Here is a 20,698-nt window from a genome sequence, read left to right as displayed (position 1 = left end):
TGCTGAACAAAATCTTGAAACATTTTGCTCAGAGTTGCAACTATCATCTAGGATGAAATAAAGCCATAGACCACAGTTAATGAAAAGAACTTTCCAGCCAAGATCTCAGAATTAGTAAGAACATTTAATTCTTCATATGCATATCAAGTGAGCAAACAGTAAACACAATAGCCTAGATGGCATAACCTCAAACAAGTCAGGGAGTGCAAGAAGGTTATTTGCCCAATTTTTAACACACTGACCCTATGTGAATTTTTGGAGAGAGGCTCGTCATCATGACATAGCCAGTTACCTGATATAAAAACAACCAGCAATAAATTCACGTATTAGGCAGAAAATCCAGCATTGGTGATTTCACACTGTGAGGAACAGGAGGTAATTTACTGAAAAATGCCTATAAGGAGCGCTGGAAGGCAGAGAATCGGATAGTTCTCTGATGGGGTCAAAGAACTTTTCCTATAGGAAATCAAGATTATTACAGCAACCCTCTTCTGGATTGAGCACAAGATGATGGTATTGTTTTGCAGGCTGGACACACCTTCCATATGTGAATATACACCAAAAAGCATGAAAGATCACGTCACCCTTACAGCTGTGAAAACGGTCAAAATATATAAGTGCTGCTGTATTTTAGAATTTAGCCATTTCACCATACAAGTCAAGGATGTAATTTAATTTAAATGTACTTTTAAGTTCTTTTCTTGCCCCATCACCATTCCCTTTGGCCTTGTAAGTCTAATCCTTCTGACATTCAATCTCTCCGGTCTTCCACCCAATCACAGATATCCCTTTTTGTCCTTGTCCCATCCACCCCTTGCTCAAAACCTGTTATATCTCTAACATTTCCCAAAATAATGAAAGGTCACAGACCTGAAACGTTAACTCTGTTTCTCTCTCCACAAATGCTGCCTGACCTGCTGAGTGTTCCCAGCATTTTCTGTTTTTATCTTACTAATAACTCTATAGGGAGACGAAAATTCGTGGTGTGTAACTAAGTGGATTAGTAAATTATGGTTATTGCTAAATAACCTTGGTGCAACAAGAAAATGAAGTGGAATTTCTAAGTTTCACTAACTTGCTGAGAATATTGTCCAGGGTGTCTGTGCCTCTCGGTGAAGGTTCTTCTTGTCCAGCAACCTTGGAACCAATTGGGTTCTGACGATCGCTATTTAATATTACAGTGGTCTGTGGTACAGTACTGCAAGAAATGTCAGGTTAAAAAATAAGAAACTTGAACAGAGTCATACATAAAACAAGATCATAACTAAATATTATATCCAACAAGAAAATACAGGGTGTAATTAGTTCCATATATACACAGATCAACATTTTGAGAAATAACAGTTGCCCAAGGGGGAGCAAGGAGGTTATGCTGAATTTATATAAGACACTTGTTAGACCTCAGCTGGAGTATTGTGTACAGTTCTGGGCGCCACATTATAGGAATGATGTGAACACATTGGAGGGAGTGCAGAAAAGGTTTACAAGAATGGTTCCAGGGATGAGAAGTCTTTCGATGTAGGCCCCAGCAGCTCTGACGAACGGAAGTGGCAAAGTAATTTTCAAGACCAGTTAAGTAGGTATTCATTTTTCTAATTTCTGCGGGCCAGCATTTCCCAACGCTAGTCGGAAATTACGGCCCAATATTACTTCACCATACTCAAATTGTCTTGAATTGACAAAGAACTAATGAATGTTTTGGCAATTTTGACAATACCAGAGACATACCACTTACATTTCACTAGGAGTAATGGAAGGGTAACCAATGCTAAAGCTGATCATAAAGAGAGATTAAAATGGAACAGGAAAAGGAGGGTTATGATAGGAAAAGGAGATAAATGACAAGTGTAAAGTGCAAAATACATTAGAGAACCAAGTAGAACATAGAAACTACAGAGACAATCTAACAAAGGGGAATAAGAGGGGCAAAGAATATGCGAAAAAATAAGCGGTTAACATAAAAAGGAAACCCAGAAGTCTTTTACAACCATATAAATAGTAAAAAAGCAGTTAAAGGAAGAATGAGGCCATTTCAGCACCACAGAGGATATATTCTCGCCAAGGCAGAGGGTATGGCTGAAGTACTAAATAAGTAATTTGCCTAGAAGGGGATGTTGCCAATGTAGCAGTAAAGAAGGGGGATGAAGCAATACTGGGTAAAATAAAAATAGAGAAAGAGGAGGTATTTAAAAGGTTGACAGATCTCAAAGTGGAAAGTGACCTAATCCAAATGAGATGCATCCCAGGTTACTGTGGAAGTTCTAGCCACAATCTCCCACTCTATTTTGACACTGTGTGGTATCATAAAACTGGAGGATTGCACATGTTACACCTCTGTTTAAAAAAGGGGAGAGCGGTAAACCTAGCAACTACAGGCCAATCAACATAATATCAGTAGTTGGGAAACTTTTATATATAATAACCTAGAGCAGAATTAACTGTTATTTGGAAAAGTGTGAGCTAATAGATGAAAGTTATCATGAATGCGTTGAAGCCAAATTGTGTTTGACTAACTGAATCAAGTTCTTTTGTTAAGTAACAGAGATGGTTGATGAGAGAAGTGGAGTTGATGGTGTGTATATGGACTTTCAAAAGATGTATGACAAAATACTATATAATCTTTTTGCAAAATGAAAACTCATGGCATTAAAGGGACCGTGACTATGTGCATACAAAACTGACTAAGTGCTCAAAACCAGAGGGAAGTGAAGTAGAGAATGTAGAGTGGTGAATAGTTGCTTTTCAGGTATTTCCAGGTATCAGGGCCACTAATTTTTTGATATACAAGAATGACCTGGTGGATTTACAGGGCATAATTTCAAAGTTTGCAGCTGACACAAAACTGAGAAATATAGTAGACAATGAGAAGGACAGAAACAGACTTCAGGAGGTCATAGAGTGGTGAAATGGACAGACTAAATGTTTTGTAGTGATGTGTGAAGTGATACATTTAGGTAGGAAGAATGAAGAGAGATCATTGTAAACTAAAGGGTACAATTTTAAAGAGGTGTGCAGCAACAATGATATCTAAGACTGTATGTACACACATCTTTGAAGGTGGCAGGACAAGTTGAAAATTCTAGAATAAGAATAAAGAATTCTGATCTTCATTATTCAAGAACAGAACAAAAAAGCAAGGAAATTATGCTAAACCATTATAAAACACTGGCTAGGCTGCAGCTGGACTAATATGCGCAAGATCTGGGTACCAAACTTTAGGAATTATGTCAAGGCATTTGAGGGTCTGTAAAAGAGATTTACTAGAATAGTACTAACAATGAAGGACTTCAGGTATGTGTAAAAAGTGGGAGAAGCTGGGGTTGTTCTCTTTGGAGCAGAGATGTTTAAGAGGAGATGGGCCATTCCAAATCATCAAGGCTTTTGATAGAATAAATAAGCAGAAGCAGTTTCCCCTGGCAGAAAGATGCCAGATGAGACAGGTTTATGGTGATTAGTCAAAGAACCAGAAGTGCCACATTCTTTTTTTGTACAGCTATTTGCAATTTATATCAATGACTTGGAAGAAGGGCCCGAATGTATGGTTGCTAAATTTGCTGATGACACAAAGATAGGTAGGAAAATAAATTGTGAAGAGGTCATAAGGATTCTGCAAAGAGACATAGATAGGTTAAGTGAGGGGGCAAAAATGTGGCAGATGGAGTATAACGTGGGAAAATGTGAACTTGACCAGTTTGGCAGGAATAACAGGAAAGCAGTGTATTATTTAAATAGAGAAAGATTGCAGACTTCTGAATTACAGAGGGATCTGGGTGTCCTAGTACATGAATCATAAAGTTAGTATGCAGTTACAGCAAGTGATAAGGAAGGCAAATGGAATGTTGTCATTTATTGCAAGGGGAATGGAATATCCTTTTTATTTTTTCATTCTGTCATGGGATGCGGGTGTTGCTGGCTAGGCCAGCAGTTGTTGCCTATCCCTAATCACCCTTGAGCTGATTGGCTTGCTAGGCCATTTCAGAGGGCGTTTAAGGGTCAACCACATTGCTGTGGGTCTGGAGTCACATGTAGGCCAAACCAGGTAAAGATGGCAGATTTTCTTCCCTTAAGGACATTAGTGAATCAGATGGGTTTTGACGACAATCAATGATGGTTTTGTGGTCACCATTTCTGAGATTTATTAATTGAATTCAAATTCCACCAGCTAAAAAAGTAGTGATGTTTTGCCACAGTTGGTGAGGCCACATCTGGAGTAGTGTGTAAAGTTTTGGTCTCCTTATTTAAGAAAGGATGGAAAGGCATTAGCAGCAGTTCAGAGAAGGTTCATTCAACTGATACGTGGGATTTGGGGGAGGTGGTTATCTTATGCGGAAAGGTTGGACAGACTAGGCTTGTATCCACTGGAGTTTAGAAGAATGAAAGGTGATCTTATTGAAACATATAGCATCCTGAGGAGACCTGACAGGGTGGATAATGAAAGGATGTTTCACCTTGTGAGAGAGACTAGAACGAGGGGTCACAGTTTAAAAATAAGGCATCTTCCATTTAAGATGGAAACAAAATGATATATTTTCTTCCAGAGGGTTGACAGCCTGTGGAACTCTTCCCCAGAGAGCAGTGGAGGCAGTATCATTGAACATTTTTAAGGCAGAGGTAGGTAGATTCTTGATTAACAAGGGAGTCTAAGGTTATTGATGGTAGGCAGAATACGAGTTAAGGCTATAATCAGATCAGCCATAATCTTATTGAATGGCGGATCACGCTCGAGGGGCCAAATAGCCGCCTCCCACTCCTAATTCATATGGTCAGACGTTCAAATGCACAGGGCAACTTGTGTCATACCAAATATCTTCATCGTTCAGATATCCAAATCAAGTGCCATTAACTTCAAGGTTTACTCATCATCAATTCTTAATCCAGTTCCTCACATAAGGCACATCCCATTATTGGTATATTACCCTTTTGCCATAGGATGGATTTGGAAATTAGTTAAATTTTAAGCAGCGTGAATTAAATTAAAGTGGGTTATAAACGGGAATGATTAGCTATTCAGGGAGATGTGGTGGCGTAGTGGTATTGCCACTGGACTGGTAATCCAGAGACACAGGGTAATGCTCTGGAGACCTGGGTACAAATCTCACAATGGCAGAATTTGAATTCAATAAAAATCTGGAATTAAAAATCTAATGATGACCAGGAAGCCATTGTGAATTGTAAAAACCCATCTGGTTCACTAACGTCCTTTAGGGAAGGAAACCTGCCCTCCTCACTTGGTCTGGCTGACATGTGACTCAAATCTGCAGCAATGTAGTTGACTCTTAAATGCCCTCTGAAATGGCCTTGCAAACCACTCAGTTGTACCAAACCTCTAAACAGTCAATAAAAAGGAATGAAACCAGACGGACCATCGGGCATCGACCTCGGCACCAGAAACAACAACAGCACACCCAGCCCTGTCAACACTGCTAAGTCTTCTTTACTAATGTCTGGTGGCTTGTGCCAAAACTGGAATAGCTGTCTCACAGACTAGTCAAGCAACAGCATAACATAATCATACTCACAGAATCATACCACACAGGCAAGTCCCAGGTACCACCATCACCATCCCTGGGCACGTCCCACTGGCAGGACAGACCCAGCAGAGGTGGCGGCACAGTTGCATACAGTCGGGAGGGAGTTGCCCTGGGAGCACTCAACATTGACTCCGGACCCCATGAAGTCTCATGGTATCAGGTCAACAATGGGCAAGGAAACCTCCTACTGATTACGACATGCTGCCCCCAGTCGGCTGATGAATCAGTACTCCTCCATGTTGAACACCACTTGCAGGAAGCACCGAGGGTGGCAGGGCGCAGAACATGCTCTGGGTGGGGGACTTCAATGTCCATCACCAAGAGTGGCTCAGTAGCACCACCATAGACAAAGCTGGCCGAGTCCTAAAGGATATAGCTGCTAGACTGGGTCTGCGGCAGGTGGTAAGGGAACCAACAAGAGGGAAAAATATACTTTGCCTCATCCTCACCAACCTGCCTACCGCAAATGCATCTGTCCATGACAGTATCGATAGGAGCGACCGCTGCACAGTCCTTGCGGAGATGAAGTTCCATCTTTACAATGAGGATACCCTCCATCATGTTGTGTGGCACGACCACCATGTTAAATGGGATAGATTTCGAACAGGTTTAGCAACTCAGGACTGGGCAACCATGAGGCGCTGTGGGCCTTCAGCAGCAGCAGAACTGTATTCAACCACAATCTGTAACCTCATGGCCCGGCATATCCCCAACTCTGCCATTACCACCAAACCAGGAGATCAACCCTGGTTCAAAGAAGAGTGCAGGAGGGCATGCCAGGAGCGGTACCACACATGCCTAAAAATGGGATGTCAACCTGGTGAAGTACAACACAGGACTACCTGCGTTTCAAACAGCATAAGCAGCAAGTAATTGAGAGCGCGAAGCGATTCCACAACCAATGAGTCAGATCTAAGCTCTGCAATCCTAACACATCCAGTTGTGAATGGTGGTGGACAATTAAACAACTCACTGGAGGAGGAGGCTCCACAAATATCTCCATCTTCAACAATGGAGGAGCCTAGCACATCAGTGCAAAAGATAAAGCTGAAGCATTTGCAACAATCTTCAGCTAGAAATGCCAAGTGGATGATCCATCTCGGTCTCCTGCGGAGGTCCCCAGCATCACAGATATCAGTCTTCAGCCAATTCGATTCTTAGGCCAGAAGTGGGAATGTTTGTTCATGTTGAAATGGTGCCAATAGAGTTCATGCTTGAAGTTCATAATTAAGAGCATCTGTCCCCGATTGGGGGCTTCATCACATAGGATGTTAAAGGGAAATTGGAGTAGTCTGTCTCTTTACTCTGCAAGCTTGGAAATATATCAGTCTTAAGGTATTGACTAGCTTCAGACTCATTCTTTCATCAACATACTGATGCTGGGTGTTTCATGTTCAAGGATGATTGCACAATGATTGCATCATTCAAGACTCCTCAGACACTGAAGCAGTCTGTATCCATATGCAGCAAGACCTGGACAACATTCAGGCTTGGGCTAATAAGTGGCAAGTAAAATTCATGCCATTCAAGTGCCAGGAAATTACCATCTCCAACAAGAGAATCCAACCATCTCTTCTTTACATTCAATGGCATTACCATTACTGAAACCCCACCATCGACATCCTGGGGGTTACCATTGACCAGAAACCGAACTGGACCAGCCACATAAATACTGTTGCTACAAGAGAAGGTCAGAGGCTGGGAATTCTACGGAGAATAACTCCCCAAAGCCTTTCCACCAGCTACAAGGCACACCAGGAGTGTGATGGAATACTCTCCACTTGCCTGGATAACTGCAGCTCCAACAACCCTCAAGAAGCCTGACACCATGAAGCCCGCTTGATTGGCACCCCATCCACCACATTCAACCTCCACTTCCTCCACCACCAATGCTCAGTGGCAGCAGTTTGTCCTATCTACAAGATGCACTGCGGCAACAGTGGAGGCGGTGGCGTAGTGGTTTTATTTTTTATTCATTTATTCATTCATGGGATGTGGGCTTCGCTGGCTGGGCCAGCATTTATTGCCCATCCCTAGATGCCCTTGAGAAGGTGGTGGTGATCTGCCTTCTTGAACTGCTGCAGACCAGTATCGTCAATAAATTGGTAATCCAGAGACCCAGGGTAATGCTCTGGGCTCCTAGGTTCAAATCCCACCAAGGCAGATGGTGGAATTCAATAAAAATCTGGAATTAAAAGTCTAATGATGACCAGTGGTGGATGGGGTGCCAACCATTGTCAATTATTGTAAAAACCCATCTGGTTCACTAATGCCCTTTAGGAAAGGAAATCTGCTGTCCTTACACGGTCCACATGTAACTCCAGACCCACAGCAATGTGGCTGACTCTGAAATGCCTTCAAGGACAATTAGGAATGGGCAATAAATGCTGGCCTAGCCAGCGATACCCATATCCCAAGAATGAATAAATAAAAAAAACTCACTAAGGCTCCATCGGCAGCAACTTCCAAATGCACGGCCTCTACCACCTACAAGGACAAAGGACAGCAGATGCAGGGGACACCACCACCTGCAAGTTCCACTCCAAACCACTCACCATCCTGATTTGGAACAATATTGCTGTTCCTTCATTGCTGCTCTGTCAAAATCCTAGAACTCCCTCCCTAACAGCACCATGGGTGTATAGGCACCGCATGGACTACAGTGGTTCAAGAAGGCGGCTCACCACCACCTTCTCAAGTGCAATTAGGGATGGGCAATAAAAATGTTGGCCTAACCAGTGACACCCACATCCCGTGAAAGAATAAAACCTCTGCCAAAATCGTTCTCAAAGGCACCACTTTAAGGTACCACATAGAGAAATCCATGATTGTTAAAAGATATTGATGCCCACTTTTGGTTTTGAGGAGGGACCATCTACCGAGGCCTTACGAAATAGTTCATCAAAAACTGGTTTGGAATCGAAGGTGCTGGTAAAATTGATGGTTGGGGTTTCCCAACTATTTGACACATATGACCATGCCTGACAAAATCTAACCACATCTTTATGTAACGCTGGCCAATAAAAATGTTTCATTATTTTAGCTTGGGTTTTCTTGATTCCCAAATAACCTATCAAAATTTCCCTACAATAACCATGAGGGAGTACAATCTGACGGACTACTGTGCCTTCCTCATCTGCTGGGATCTGAAGCGATTTCCATTTCTTCATTAATATATCATCCTTTATGTAATAACATTCAGGAACCTTTTCTGATTGCACCTCAGAATACGCTGCCGGATACAACCTCCTCAGGATCTGCCTGTTGGGCTTTTTTTTCATTCATTCATGGGATGTGGGCATCACTGGCTAGGCCAGCAATTATTGCCCATCCCTAATTGCCCTTGAGAAGATGATGGTGAGCTGCCTTCTCGAACTGCTGCAGTCCACGTGATGTAGGTACACCAACAGTGCTGTTCAGGAGGGAGTTCCAGCATTTTGGCCCAGTGACAGTGAAGGAATGGCAATATATTTCCAAGGCAGAATGGTGAGTGGTTTGCAGGGGAACTTCCAGGTGATGCTCTTCCTCTGCATCTCCTGCCCTTGTCCTTCCAGATGGTAGTGATCATGGATTTGGTAATTGCTGTCTAATGAGGCTTGGTGAGTTGTTGCAGTGCATCTTGTAGATGATACACACTGCTGCCACTGTGTATTAGTGGTGGTGGGAATGAATGTTTGTGGATATGGTGCCAATCAAGTGAGCTGCTTTGTCCTGGGTAGTGTCAAGCTTCTTGAGTGTTGTTGGAGCTGCACTCATCCAGGCAAGTGGAGAATATTCCATCACATTCCTGACTCGTGCCTTGTAGATGGTGGACAGACTTTGGGGAGTCAGGGGGTGAGTTACTCACCGCAGGATTCCTCGCATCTAACCTGCTTTTGTAGCTACAGTATTTATATGGCTAGTCCAGTTCAGTTTCTGGTCAATGGTAACCCCCAGGATGTTGATGATTAACCTCCAACAACCTCAACCATCTTCCTTTGTGCTAGGTATGGCTCCAAACAACGCAGAGCTTTCCCCCTGATTCCCATTAACTCTAGTTTTGCTTGGGCTGCTTGATGCCAAACTTGGTCAAATGTTGCCTTGATGTAAAGGGCAATCATCCTCACCTAACCTCGGTAGTTCAGCTCTTTTGTCCATGTTTGAACCAAGGCTGTAATGAGGTCAGGAGCTGAGTGGCCCTGATGGAACCCAAACTGAGCATCAGTGAGCAGGTTATTGTTTCGCAAGTGCTGCTTGATAGCACTGCTGATGATCCCTTCCATCATTCCTAATACAACCCCCAAAGAAAGGTTCTATTAATCAGCCAGACCTGTTGATTGATCATCAATAGGGCCCCAGAGAAATACAGATCCACTTCAAATAAATATTAAATTATTGATCCTGCCAGGGTTTTAGCTTGAATGTGAACTTTAATCGCCAAGATTGCCATCATGGTGTTCATTCAACCGCCAGAAGGCTTACCTTCTTCCCAAAGAGAATAATCATTAGTTGATCATTAGGCAACTGACAGGTGTGATTTAAAGCTTAATGGTAAAAGAGCAAACAAAAAGGGGATAAGTGAGGGGAAACAAAAAAAAGCAAGACGAGACAAATAATGCAACAACTATATGTCATCTACACCAAAACTGGTTATCAAAAATAAAACTTTCTGATTTACAATTTCAACTGCATTTCATTCTATATTTCCTTTCAGGATTATTGGAAATATGGATAAAGCAGGCCTTGGTCATTTATACCATGGCATACAATTTTATTGTACATTGGCTACATATTAGTATATAATCGAATAGAACTAAGTTACTAGAAATACTGGGAACAGTAGTAGGCTGTTCAGTCTCTCAAGCCTGTTCCAACATTCAAAATTACCATGGCTGCTCTATGCTCAATTTCAATTCCCTGACTTTGTTCCCTACCACTCAACAAAACATTATCCGAGTCTTGAAAATTTCAACTGACTCAGTATCTACAGCGTTTTGGGAAAGCAGGTTCTAGATTTGCATTGGACCTGATGGGTTGCATCCTAGGATTTTAAAGGAAATAGCTAAAGAGATACTAGGTGTGCTGGTAGTAATCTTCCTTGTGGGAGACTCTCGGACCAGAGGACATAACTTCAGAGTAAGGGGGCACCCATTAAAAACAGAGATGAGGAGGAATTTCTTCTCTCAGGGGGTAGTCAATCAGTGGAATTCTTTACCGCAGAGGGCTGTAGAGGCTGGGTCGATAAGTATATTCAAGGCTGAGATAGACAGATTTTAATCAGTAAGGGAGTCAAGGGGAATGTGGAAAAGGCAGGAAACTGGAGGATTATCGGTTCAGCCATGATCTCATTGAATGGCTGAGTAGACTCGATGGGCCAAATGTTCTGTTCCTATGTCAAATGGCATTATGATCCTTTGTGTGAAAATATTTTTCCTGATTTCACTCTTAAATGGGCTAGCTGCAATTTTAAGATTATGCTGTTTGTTCTGGATTTCCCTACTCAAGAAAATAGCTTCTCTGCAGCAATTCCATCGAAACTCTGTATCATTTTAATCGCTTCAATGAGGTCACTCCTAAACCTTTCAAACTCAATGGAATGCAAGCCAATCCTCATGATTTAAGCCTAGAAACCCTGGTGTAATTTTTGTGAAGCTGCATTGTAACGCTTCCAAGGCCTAAATTTTCTTTTGAGGTTTAGCATGAAAACTGGGCAGTACGCCAGATGGCTTCGAACTAAGGCTCTGCATAACTGAAGCATCACTTTTCCACTTTTGAATTGTAACCCCCTGGAGATTAAGGCTAATATTTCATTACCCTTCTCATTTTTTTCATTCATGGGATGTGAGCCTTGCTGGCTGGGCCAGCATTTATTGCCCATCCCTAGTTGCCCTTGAGAAGGTGGTAGTGAGCAGCCTTCTTGAACCGCTGCAGTCCACATGGCGCAGGTACACCCACAGTGCTGTTAGGAAGGGAGTTCCAGGATTTTGACCCAGCAACAGTGAAGGAACGGCGATATATTTCCAAGTCAGGATGGTGAGTGACTTGGAGAGGGACTTCTAGGTGGTGGCATTCCCATCTATCTGTTGCCCTTGTTCTTCTAGATGGGAGTGGTCGCAGGTTTGGAAGGTGCTGTCGAAGGAGCTTTGGTGAATTCCTGCAGTGCATCTGTAGATGGCGTACACTGCTGCTACTGTGCGTCAGTGGCGGAGGACGTGAATATGTGTGGTTGTGATGCCAATCACGCGAGCTGCTTTGTCCTGGATGGTGTCAAGCTTCTTGAGGGTTGTGGGAGCTGCACTCATTCAGGCAAATGGGGACTATACCATCACACTCCTGACTTGTGCCTTATAGATGGTGGACAGGATTTGGGGAGTCAGGAGGTGAGTTACTTGTTGCAAGATTCCTAGTGTCTGGCCTGCTCTTGTCGCCACAGTTATTTATATGGCTACTCCAGTTCAGTTCCTGGTCAATGGTAACCCCCAGGATGTTGATAGTGGGGGATTCAGTGGTGATAATGCCGTGGAACATCAAGGGGCAATGGTTAGATTCTCTCTTGTTGGGGATGGTCATTGTTTGGCATTTGAGTGGCGTGAATGTTACTTGCCACTTGTCAGCCCACCCCTGGATATTGTCCAGGTCCTGCTGCATTTGGACATCGACTGCTTCAGTATCTGACGAGTCGCGGATGGTGCTTAACATTGTGCAATCATCAGCGAACATCCCTACTTCTTACCTTATGATGGAAGCAAGGTCATTGATGGATCAGCTGAAGATGGTTGGGCCGAGGACACTACCTTGAGGAATTCCTGCAGTAATGTCCTGGAGCTGAGATGACTGACCTCCAACAACCACAACCATCTTCCTTTGTGCTAGGTACGACTCCAACCAGCAGAGAGTTTTCCCCGATTCCCAGTGACTCCAGTTTTGTTAGGACACCTTGATACCACATTCCATCAAACGCAGCCTTGATGTCAAGGGCAGTCACTCTCACATCACCTTGGGCGTTTAGCTCCTTTGTCCATGTTTGAACCAAGGCTGTAATGAGGTCAGGAGCTGAGTGGCCCTGGTGGAACCCAAACTGGGCACCAGTGAGTAGGCTATTGGTAAGCAAGTGCCGCTTGATAGCACTGTTGTTGACCCCTTCCATTACTGTACTGTTGATCAAGAGTATGGTGATGGGGTGGTAATTGCTGGGTTGGATTTGTCCTGCTTTTTGTGTACAGGACATACCTGGGCAATTTTCCACATAGCCGGGTAGATGCCAATAGTGTAGCTGTACTGGAACAGCTTAGCTAGCGGCACGGCAAGTTCTGGAGCACAAGTCCTCAGTACTATTGCTGGAATATTGTCAGGGCCCATAGCCTTTGCACCATCCAGTGCCTTCGGCCGTTTCTTGATATCACGTGGAGTGAATCAAATGGCTGAAGACTGGCATCTGTGATGCTGGGGACCTCTGAAAAGGCTGAAATGAGTTATCCACTCGGCACCTCTGGCTGAAGATTGCAGCAAATGCATCAGCCTTGTCTTTTGCACTGATGTGCTGGGCTTCCCCATCATTGAGGATGGGGATATTTGTTGAGCTTTCTCCTCCTGTGAGTTAGTTAATTGTCCACCACCATTCATGACTAGATGTGGCAGGACTGCAGAGCTTAGATCTGATCCGTTGGTTGTGGGATTGCTTAGCTCTGTCTATCACTTACCGCTTATGCTGTTTGGCACGCAAGTAGTCCTTTGTTCTAGCTTCACCAGGTTGACACCTCATTTTTAGGTATGTCTGGTGCTGCTGCTGGCATGCCCTCCTGGCTTGATGGTAATGGTAGAGTGGATGATATGCCGGGCCATGAGGTTACAGATTGTGGTGGAGTACAATTCTGCTGCTGCTGATGGCCCACAGCACCTCATGGATGCCCTGTCTTAAGTTGCTGGATGTGTTTGAAATCTTGATTATATAAAAACAGAAAATATTCAGCAAATTAGCAGATCTATGTGTCTCTGTTTCTTTCTCCATAGATGCTGCCCAATCTGCTGAGTGTTTCCAGCATTCGGTTTTTATTTCACATTTCTAGAATCTAAAGCATTTTACTTTTGTATGAACCTTTTTGATTTTACCTGTGCACTAGGTGTCAATGATTTGTGTACATGGGCATCTAAGTCTTCTTGTTCATGTATAATTCCTAGTCTCTCACCATTCCAAGCATTTTCTGATTGACTCTCAGATTTGAAGTGGATGATCTTTTACTTCTTTGCCCAGCGCAGTGGCATAGGATTGAACCCAGGATCTTCAGACTTTCAATTTACTGCATCTCTAACAGAGCCACCGCAATGGGAGATTGCATTGTTAGAGAACAGGGCCGCAATAAACTAAATCCTATTTCCTAACTCTAATCCCCTGGCATTTCAAACTCCTGCCAACCAAGAGAGGAGAGTCTAACAATTAACTCTTCTATTCCATTACTCAGTCAGTTCAGTTGTTTAACAGTTAATGATTTAACATTCAACATTTAACACTCAACTTCACCAAGCAGATTCCTGTGGTTACAGATTTGTACTAGTGTAGCCGTTATGGTACTGCAAGTCTTCAGTTCAAACATGCCATTGCAAGTTGTGAAACTGAACTCAATTCTCCTGAAAATTTATGAGTTAGCCCAAGAGAAAAAAAATCAAAGTGTTTTCAGTAAAAAGCCTTAAGAGAAGGGAACCAGTCTAACAATATATGGTTAGCTCTCTATGACCCCTGAATTGGTCTAGAAAAACAATCACTACAGAATACAATTACCAAAAATATTAAACCGACCTACTACAAAAACCTAGTCATTGATTCATGACAAGTTAGGATATATGGTCGGACCTTATTTGACCTGACGTGTTGAGACTTCATGGGGGCTAGAATCAATGTTCAGGACCAGACGATATTACCATGCCCTCAACTCTGGGATAAGACATACCCAAAGATAGCGATGGAGTTAGATGGAGTCCATTGCACAGAAATAGGTCATTTGGCACAACTGGTCTGTGTCAGCATTTATGCTCCCCACGAGCCTCCTCCCACTCACCTTCATCCAACCCAATCAGGATACCCTTCTATTCTTTTCTCCCTCACATGCTTATCTAGCTTCCTTTCAAATACATCTCTGCTATTGGCTCAACTACGCCTTGTGGTAACACATTTCACATTCTTACCAGTTTCTATTGTCACTAATAAATCCAAAAAAATAACTATTTATCAACCCTAGTTTTTGAATTCCCTACAAATGGAAACATTTTCTTTAAGTCTATCCTATCAAACCTTTTCATCATTTTAAGCATGTTTAACAGCTCTCTTTTCTAGAGAAAACAGCACCAAACTGTTCAGATCTTCCCTATAGTTATAAGCTGTCACTTGTGGAATCATTTTCAGGAATGCTCGATGTTGCATTTAGCATGGTCTTTTATACTCCTCATTGAACTCAGGTTGGTCATCTGGTTACAGTAGACTGAGGGACATGCCAAGCCATAAGGTTACAGATTTTGCTGTTGTTGAGGGCCCAAATGCCTTATGAATGCCCAGTTTTCAGCGTCTGCATCTGTTCTGAATGTACAAGTTCCCAGATTTTAGTGACGACAACTGTGCAGTCAACTGAGGTGGGCATATCTAGATATTGATGCTGACTGGTCTGTCCAGTTTCATTTTCACTATAATTCTTTGTAGTGCTCAATACAAATGAGGGGCTTGCTGGGCCACTTTAGAGGGTGGTTAAAAGTCAACTACATTGCTGTGCATCTTAAGACACATATTGACAGCCAGCTTCTTTCTCTAAAAGACATGACTGAACCAGCAGAGCTTTCACAACAATTAAATTGCTTCAGAGTCACCATTACTTTTTATACCAGGTTTTTGATAAATTAACTGAATGCAAACTCGCAAACAGCCACTGAAGTTTATCCATGCATCCAGAATATTACTTAAGCCTCTAGATTACTACAGCAGTATCATTGCCATCATACCATTGCAGTATCATGTATATGGAAAAAATAAAACACACAAAGATGTGTTTGTGGGTATGGATTTAGAATTTTTTGAAGGAAGAGAATAAACTCTGATTGTGCAAAATTTCTCTCTTTTTTTAAAAGGAGCGCTGCATCTTTGGGCATTCTTTGCTAATAAGAGAAATTTTGATTTTCAACATTTTGTGCTGCACTTTCCAGTATTTTGAAGTGTGACAAGATTCTGCAATTGGATTTTTGAACTTAGTAAGGGTGGTTTAACCCTAACTTCTGAACAGTATTCTAACCCTCATCATAATCCAAGTTTTGTTACATTTAAAACCCATTTTAAAAATTCAGAACTGTGTTTTTAGCTGGATTTTATTTGTTAGTTTGCTAATTGCTAATTTTCTATTTTTAGGAGACACTCAAAGTCAGTTATTCCTGACCCATCAACTCCACACTCCTGGGCCAAGTCTTTGTGCAACATTTTATTGCAAACTTTCCCCATATTAAATGGCTGATATCTATGTGTTATTATTTGTAGCTGTGGTTGCCTTGTATTGCCAAGGAGTCATTTAGGGTTTCTTGGTATTCTGGAAGCTCATTACAGCAAATTAATTTCAATAATGTTGTAATACACTGATAGGAGCCGAGAGCCATCTCTGAGTACAATGGGTCTGTAACATAAGAAAATGTGTAATTACATAAAAGTAAGATTTAAAGACAAAATTAGGAACTTACTTTGCCCAACTAACTGCCCTTATTCTACCCTCAGAAAATGAAAATTCCAGGAACCAGAAGAGAACTAAATCAAATTATTTCAATTTATTTTACTAAGAGGACTAATTGCTCAAAATAATTCATGTTATGTGCAAAGTGAAGAAAATGCAATTTAAAATGCTGTGACAGATTCTCTTTTGTGCTAATGGCCTCTTTCTCCCACCATCCTTTTGAATCCTTTTTGAGTCCTTTCTCAGTTGCAAATGATCAGACTGGCAAGTGATTTCGCACAGTTTATAATTACAGTCACAGAAATTATGTTGATAATACCAAATTACATTAGCCTACCAGTACAACATACATGGGTTATCAGAAAAAAAGACAAAAAAAATCACAGCGAGTCTATATCACATATTCAACCTTATATAGACACTTCATGTGTGGTTAAAAACTCCCACCTTTCACACACTTATGAAGGTAGTTAATAACTATCTGGCCTTCATTCCTATACAACAATCAGCCAATTCAAAACAATAACGTACTTCTGTACACAAGTACAGCTGCAACACATTTTCCTGAATATTTGTTTCCATAGCATGAAGCTTACCTGCGAACTTTGTTCCATGTCTGTGTTGCACCCAAAGGAGATCCTGCCACCATGGGGACCTGGATAGGACTATTTTGTTTATTAAGAACCAAGTCTATTTTTTCTTCAATAGCTTTACAAGTTGCTTCTACAGCCTGGATTTTGGCTTCAATGCTATCAAGACGCAAACAAATGGCTTGATTAATGTCAAAGAGAATGGACTGTAAAAAGAGAAAAGAAAAATAAACAATAATTACTTTTACTGGTAAGAAAGTGTGAAAAGATTGTAATTTGTGACTTTCACTTTGGCTTTATGAATAAACACTTCAAAATGATCCATTTATAATATATTATATATATATATATAATATGAATATATAATTATTCACGTAACTTGTATCCTTGTCGAATCTCCAAATTCTTCAGTGGAGTGGGTTTGAATTTTATCTGTTCACTTTCAATGATTACAGTGAATCAGCTTATTTTGTTTACATGGGCAAATCTATACTAAACTTTACTTTGACATTTGAAATTTTGATAACAGCCTTCACTTGAGCACTGAATGCTAGACGTGAGTAATACTGTCTCTGAAAGGAATATTTGAAAAGTTGAAAGTCATTACAAACCATATCAAAAGTGATGACAAGAACTGAATAAATGAAAAAGTCATTGCAAGTAGAAAGTATATGTGAATTGTACACATCTCTCCCTCCTCCGGAGGCCAGTCTTCAGCCAATTCGATTCACTCCACGTGATATCAAGAAACGGCTGAAGGCACTGGCTACTGCAAAGGATATGGACCCTGACAACATTCCGGCAATAGTACTGAAGATTTGTGCTCCAGAACTAGCAGTGACCCAAGACAAGCTGTTCCAGTACAGCTGCAACACAGGCATCTACCCAGCAATGTGGAAAATTGCCCAGGTATGTCCTGTACACACAAAAAAAGGACAAATCCAACCCAGCCAATTACCGTCCCATCAGTCTACTCCCAATCATCAGTAAATTGATGGAAGGGGTCATCAACAATGCTATCAAACGGCACTTGCTTAGCAATAACCTGCTCACCCACTCAGTTTGGGTTCCGCCAGGGCCACTCAGCTCCTGACCTCAATACAGCCTTAGTTCAAACATGGACAAAAAAGAGTTGAACTGCAGAAGTGAGACGAGAGTCACTTTTTTTATTCATTTATGGGATGTGGGCGTTGTTAGCTGGGCCAACATTTATTGCCCATCCCTAATTGCCCTTGAGAAGCTGGTGGTGAGCTGCCTTCTTGAACAGCTGAAGTTCATGTGGTGTAGGTACAGCCACAGTGCTGTTAGGAAGGGAGTTCCAGGATTTTGACCCAACGACAGTGAAGGAACAGCGATATATGTACAAGTCAGAATAGTGAGTGGCTTGCAGGGGAACTTCCAGGTGGTGGTGTTCCCATGTATCTGCTGCCCTTGTCCTTCCAAATGGTAGTGGGCCTGGGTTTGGAAGGTGCTGCCGAAGGTCCTTGGTGAGTTTCTACAGTGCATCTTGTAGATGGTACCCATTGCTGCCACTGAGCGTCAGTGGTGGAGGGAGTGAATGTATGTGGATGGGGTGCCAATTAAGCAGGCTGCTTTGTCCTGGATGATGTCAAGCTTCAAGTGTGGTTGGAGATGGTCACACCCCGGCACTTGCGTGACGCAAATGTTACTCGTCACTTGTCAGCCCATGCCCGGATATTGTCCAGGTCTTGCTGCATTTGGGCATCGATTGCTCCGGTATCTGAAGAGTCACAAATGGTGCTGAATGGTGTGTGATCATCAGCAAACAACCCTACTTCTGAAATACGATGGAAGGAAGGTCGTTGATGAAACAGCTTTAGATGGTTGGGCCTCGGACCCAAAGAACTCCTGCAGTGAACTGAGATGATTGACCTCCAACAACCACAACCATCTCCATTTGTGCTAGGTATGACTCCAACAAGCAAAGAGTTTTCTCCCTGATTCCCACTGACTCCAGTTTTGCTCGGGCTCCTTGATGCCACACTTGGCCAAATGCTGTCTTGATGTCAAGGGCAGGCACTCTCACCTCACCTTTGGAGTTCAGCTCTTTGTCCATATTTGAACCAAGGCTGTAATGAGGTGAGGAGCTGAGTGGCCATGGAGTGACCCAAACCGAACTTCAGTGAGCAGATTATTGCTAAGCAAGTGCTGCTGGATAGCACTGTTGATGACTCCTTCCATCACTTTACTGATGATTGAGAGTAGACCAAAGGGGTAGTAATTGGCCAGGTTAGATTTGTCCTGCTTTTTGTGTAGAAAGCAGACCTGGGCAATTTTCCACATTGCCGGGTAGATGCCAGTGTGTTCTAGCCGTACTGGAACAGCTTGTCTAGCGGCGCGGCAACTTCTGGAGCACAAGTCTTCAGAACTATTGCGGAATATTGTCAGGGCCCAGAGCCTTTGCACTATCCAGTGCCTTCAGCCGCTTCTTGATATCACATGGAGTGAATCGAATGGCTGAAGACTGATATCTGTGATGCTGGTGAACTCTGTAGGTGGCCAAAATGGATCATCCACTTTCATTTCTGGCTGAAGATTGTTGCAAACGCTTGAACCTTATCTTTTACAATGAGGTGCAGGGCTCCTCCATCATTGAGAATGGGGATATTTGTTGAGCCTCCTCCTCCAGTGAGTTGTTTAATTGTCCACCACCATTCATGACTGGATGTGGCAAGACTGCAAAGCTTAGATCTGATCCGTAGATTGTGGAAATCACTGAGCTCTGTCTATCACTTGCTGCCTATACTGTTTGGCATGCAAACAGTCCTGTGTTACAACTTCACCAGGCTGTCACTTCATTTTTAGGTATGTCTGGTGCTGCTCGTGGCATGCCCTCTTGCATTCTTCACTGAGCCAGGGTTGATCCGTTGGCTCAGTGCCGAGTGGTGCGTCCAGTTTCATTCATTTTTATTGGCTTTTTAGTGGCTTGATACAATTGAGTGACTTGCTAGGCCATTTCAGAGGGCATAAAAGAGTCAACCACATTACTGTGGATCTAGAGTCACATGTAGGCCAGACCAGGTGACAATGGCAGGTTTCCTTCCCTAAAGGACATTAGTGAACTTCCCTTGACATCAAATCATCATTTGACTGAGTGTGGCATCAAGAAGCTCTAGCAAAACTGGAGTCAATGGGAATCGGGGGGAAACTCTCCGCTGGTTGGAGTCAAACCTAGCTCAAGGGAAGATGGTTGTGGTTGTTGGAGGTCAGTCATCTCAGTTCCAGGACATCACTGAAGGAGTTCCTCAGGGTAGTGTCTGCAGAGCAACCATCTTCAGCTGTTTCATCAAAGATCTTCCTTCCATCATAAGGTCAGAAGTGGGGATGTTCGCTGATGATTGCACAATGTTCAGCACCATTCGCGACTCCTCAGGTACTGAAGCAGTCCATGTCCAAATGCAGCAAGACCTGGAAATATCCAGACTTGGGCTGACAAGTAACATTCGTGTCACACAAGTGTCAGGCAATGACCAACTCCAACAAGAGAAAATCTAACCACTGCCCCTTGCATTCAATGGCATTACCATCACTGAATTCCCCCACTATCAACATCCTGGGGGTTACCATTTACCAGGAACTGAATTGGACTAGCCATATAAATACTGGGTCTATAAGAACAGGTCAGAGGTTAGGAATCCTACGGCGAGTAACTCACCTCCTGACTCCTCAGAGCCTGTCCACCACCTACAAGGCACAAATCAGGAGTGTAATGGAATGCTCTCCATTTGCCTGTATGAGTGCAGTTCCAACAATGCTCAAGAAGCTTGACACCATTCAGGACAAAACAGCCCACTTGATTGGCACTTCAACCACAAACATTCACTCCCTCCACCACTGATGCACAGTGGCAGCAGTGGGTACCATCTACAAGGTGCACTGC

At 42.7% G+C, this 20,698-nt stretch overlaps 1 protein-coding gene across 4 annotated transcripts in view; it reads right to left on the bottom strand.

Moving 5' to 3' along the window:
- Positions 1–20,698, bottom strand: part of banp (BTG3 associated nuclear protein) — a 280,409-nt gene that overhangs the window by 207,872 nt on the left and 51,839 nt on the right. For 3 of the 4 annotated variants that reach the window (XR_013576944.1, XM_078544429.1, XM_078544430.1), the window contains exons 4-5: positions 16,804–17,003; positions 1,076–1,198 (exon numbers count right to left, since the gene is read on the bottom strand). Coding sequence is in view for 3 of the 4 variants with exons in the window: in XM_078544429.1 (XP_078400555.1) it covers positions 1,076–1,198; positions 16,804–17,003 (323 nt within the window). In the remaining variant the exon portion in view is untranslated. Of the gene's footprint in view, positions 1–1,075; positions 1,199–13,210; positions 13,415–16,803; positions 17,004–20,698 lie in introns of those variants that run through there. The other variant, XM_078544431.1, reaches the window with a different exon arrangement.

Source organism: Cetorhinus maximus, chromosome 6, assembly GCF_964194155.1.
Source record: "Cetorhinus maximus chromosome 6, sCetMax3.hap1.1, whole genome shotgun sequence".
Taxonomy (NCBI): domain Eukaryota; kingdom Metazoa; phylum Chordata; class Chondrichthyes; order Lamniformes; family Cetorhinidae; genus Cetorhinus; species Cetorhinus maximus.
The sequence above is the reverse complement of the archived record's forward strand: the minus strand, read 5'-3'. Positions and strand labels throughout refer to the sequence as shown.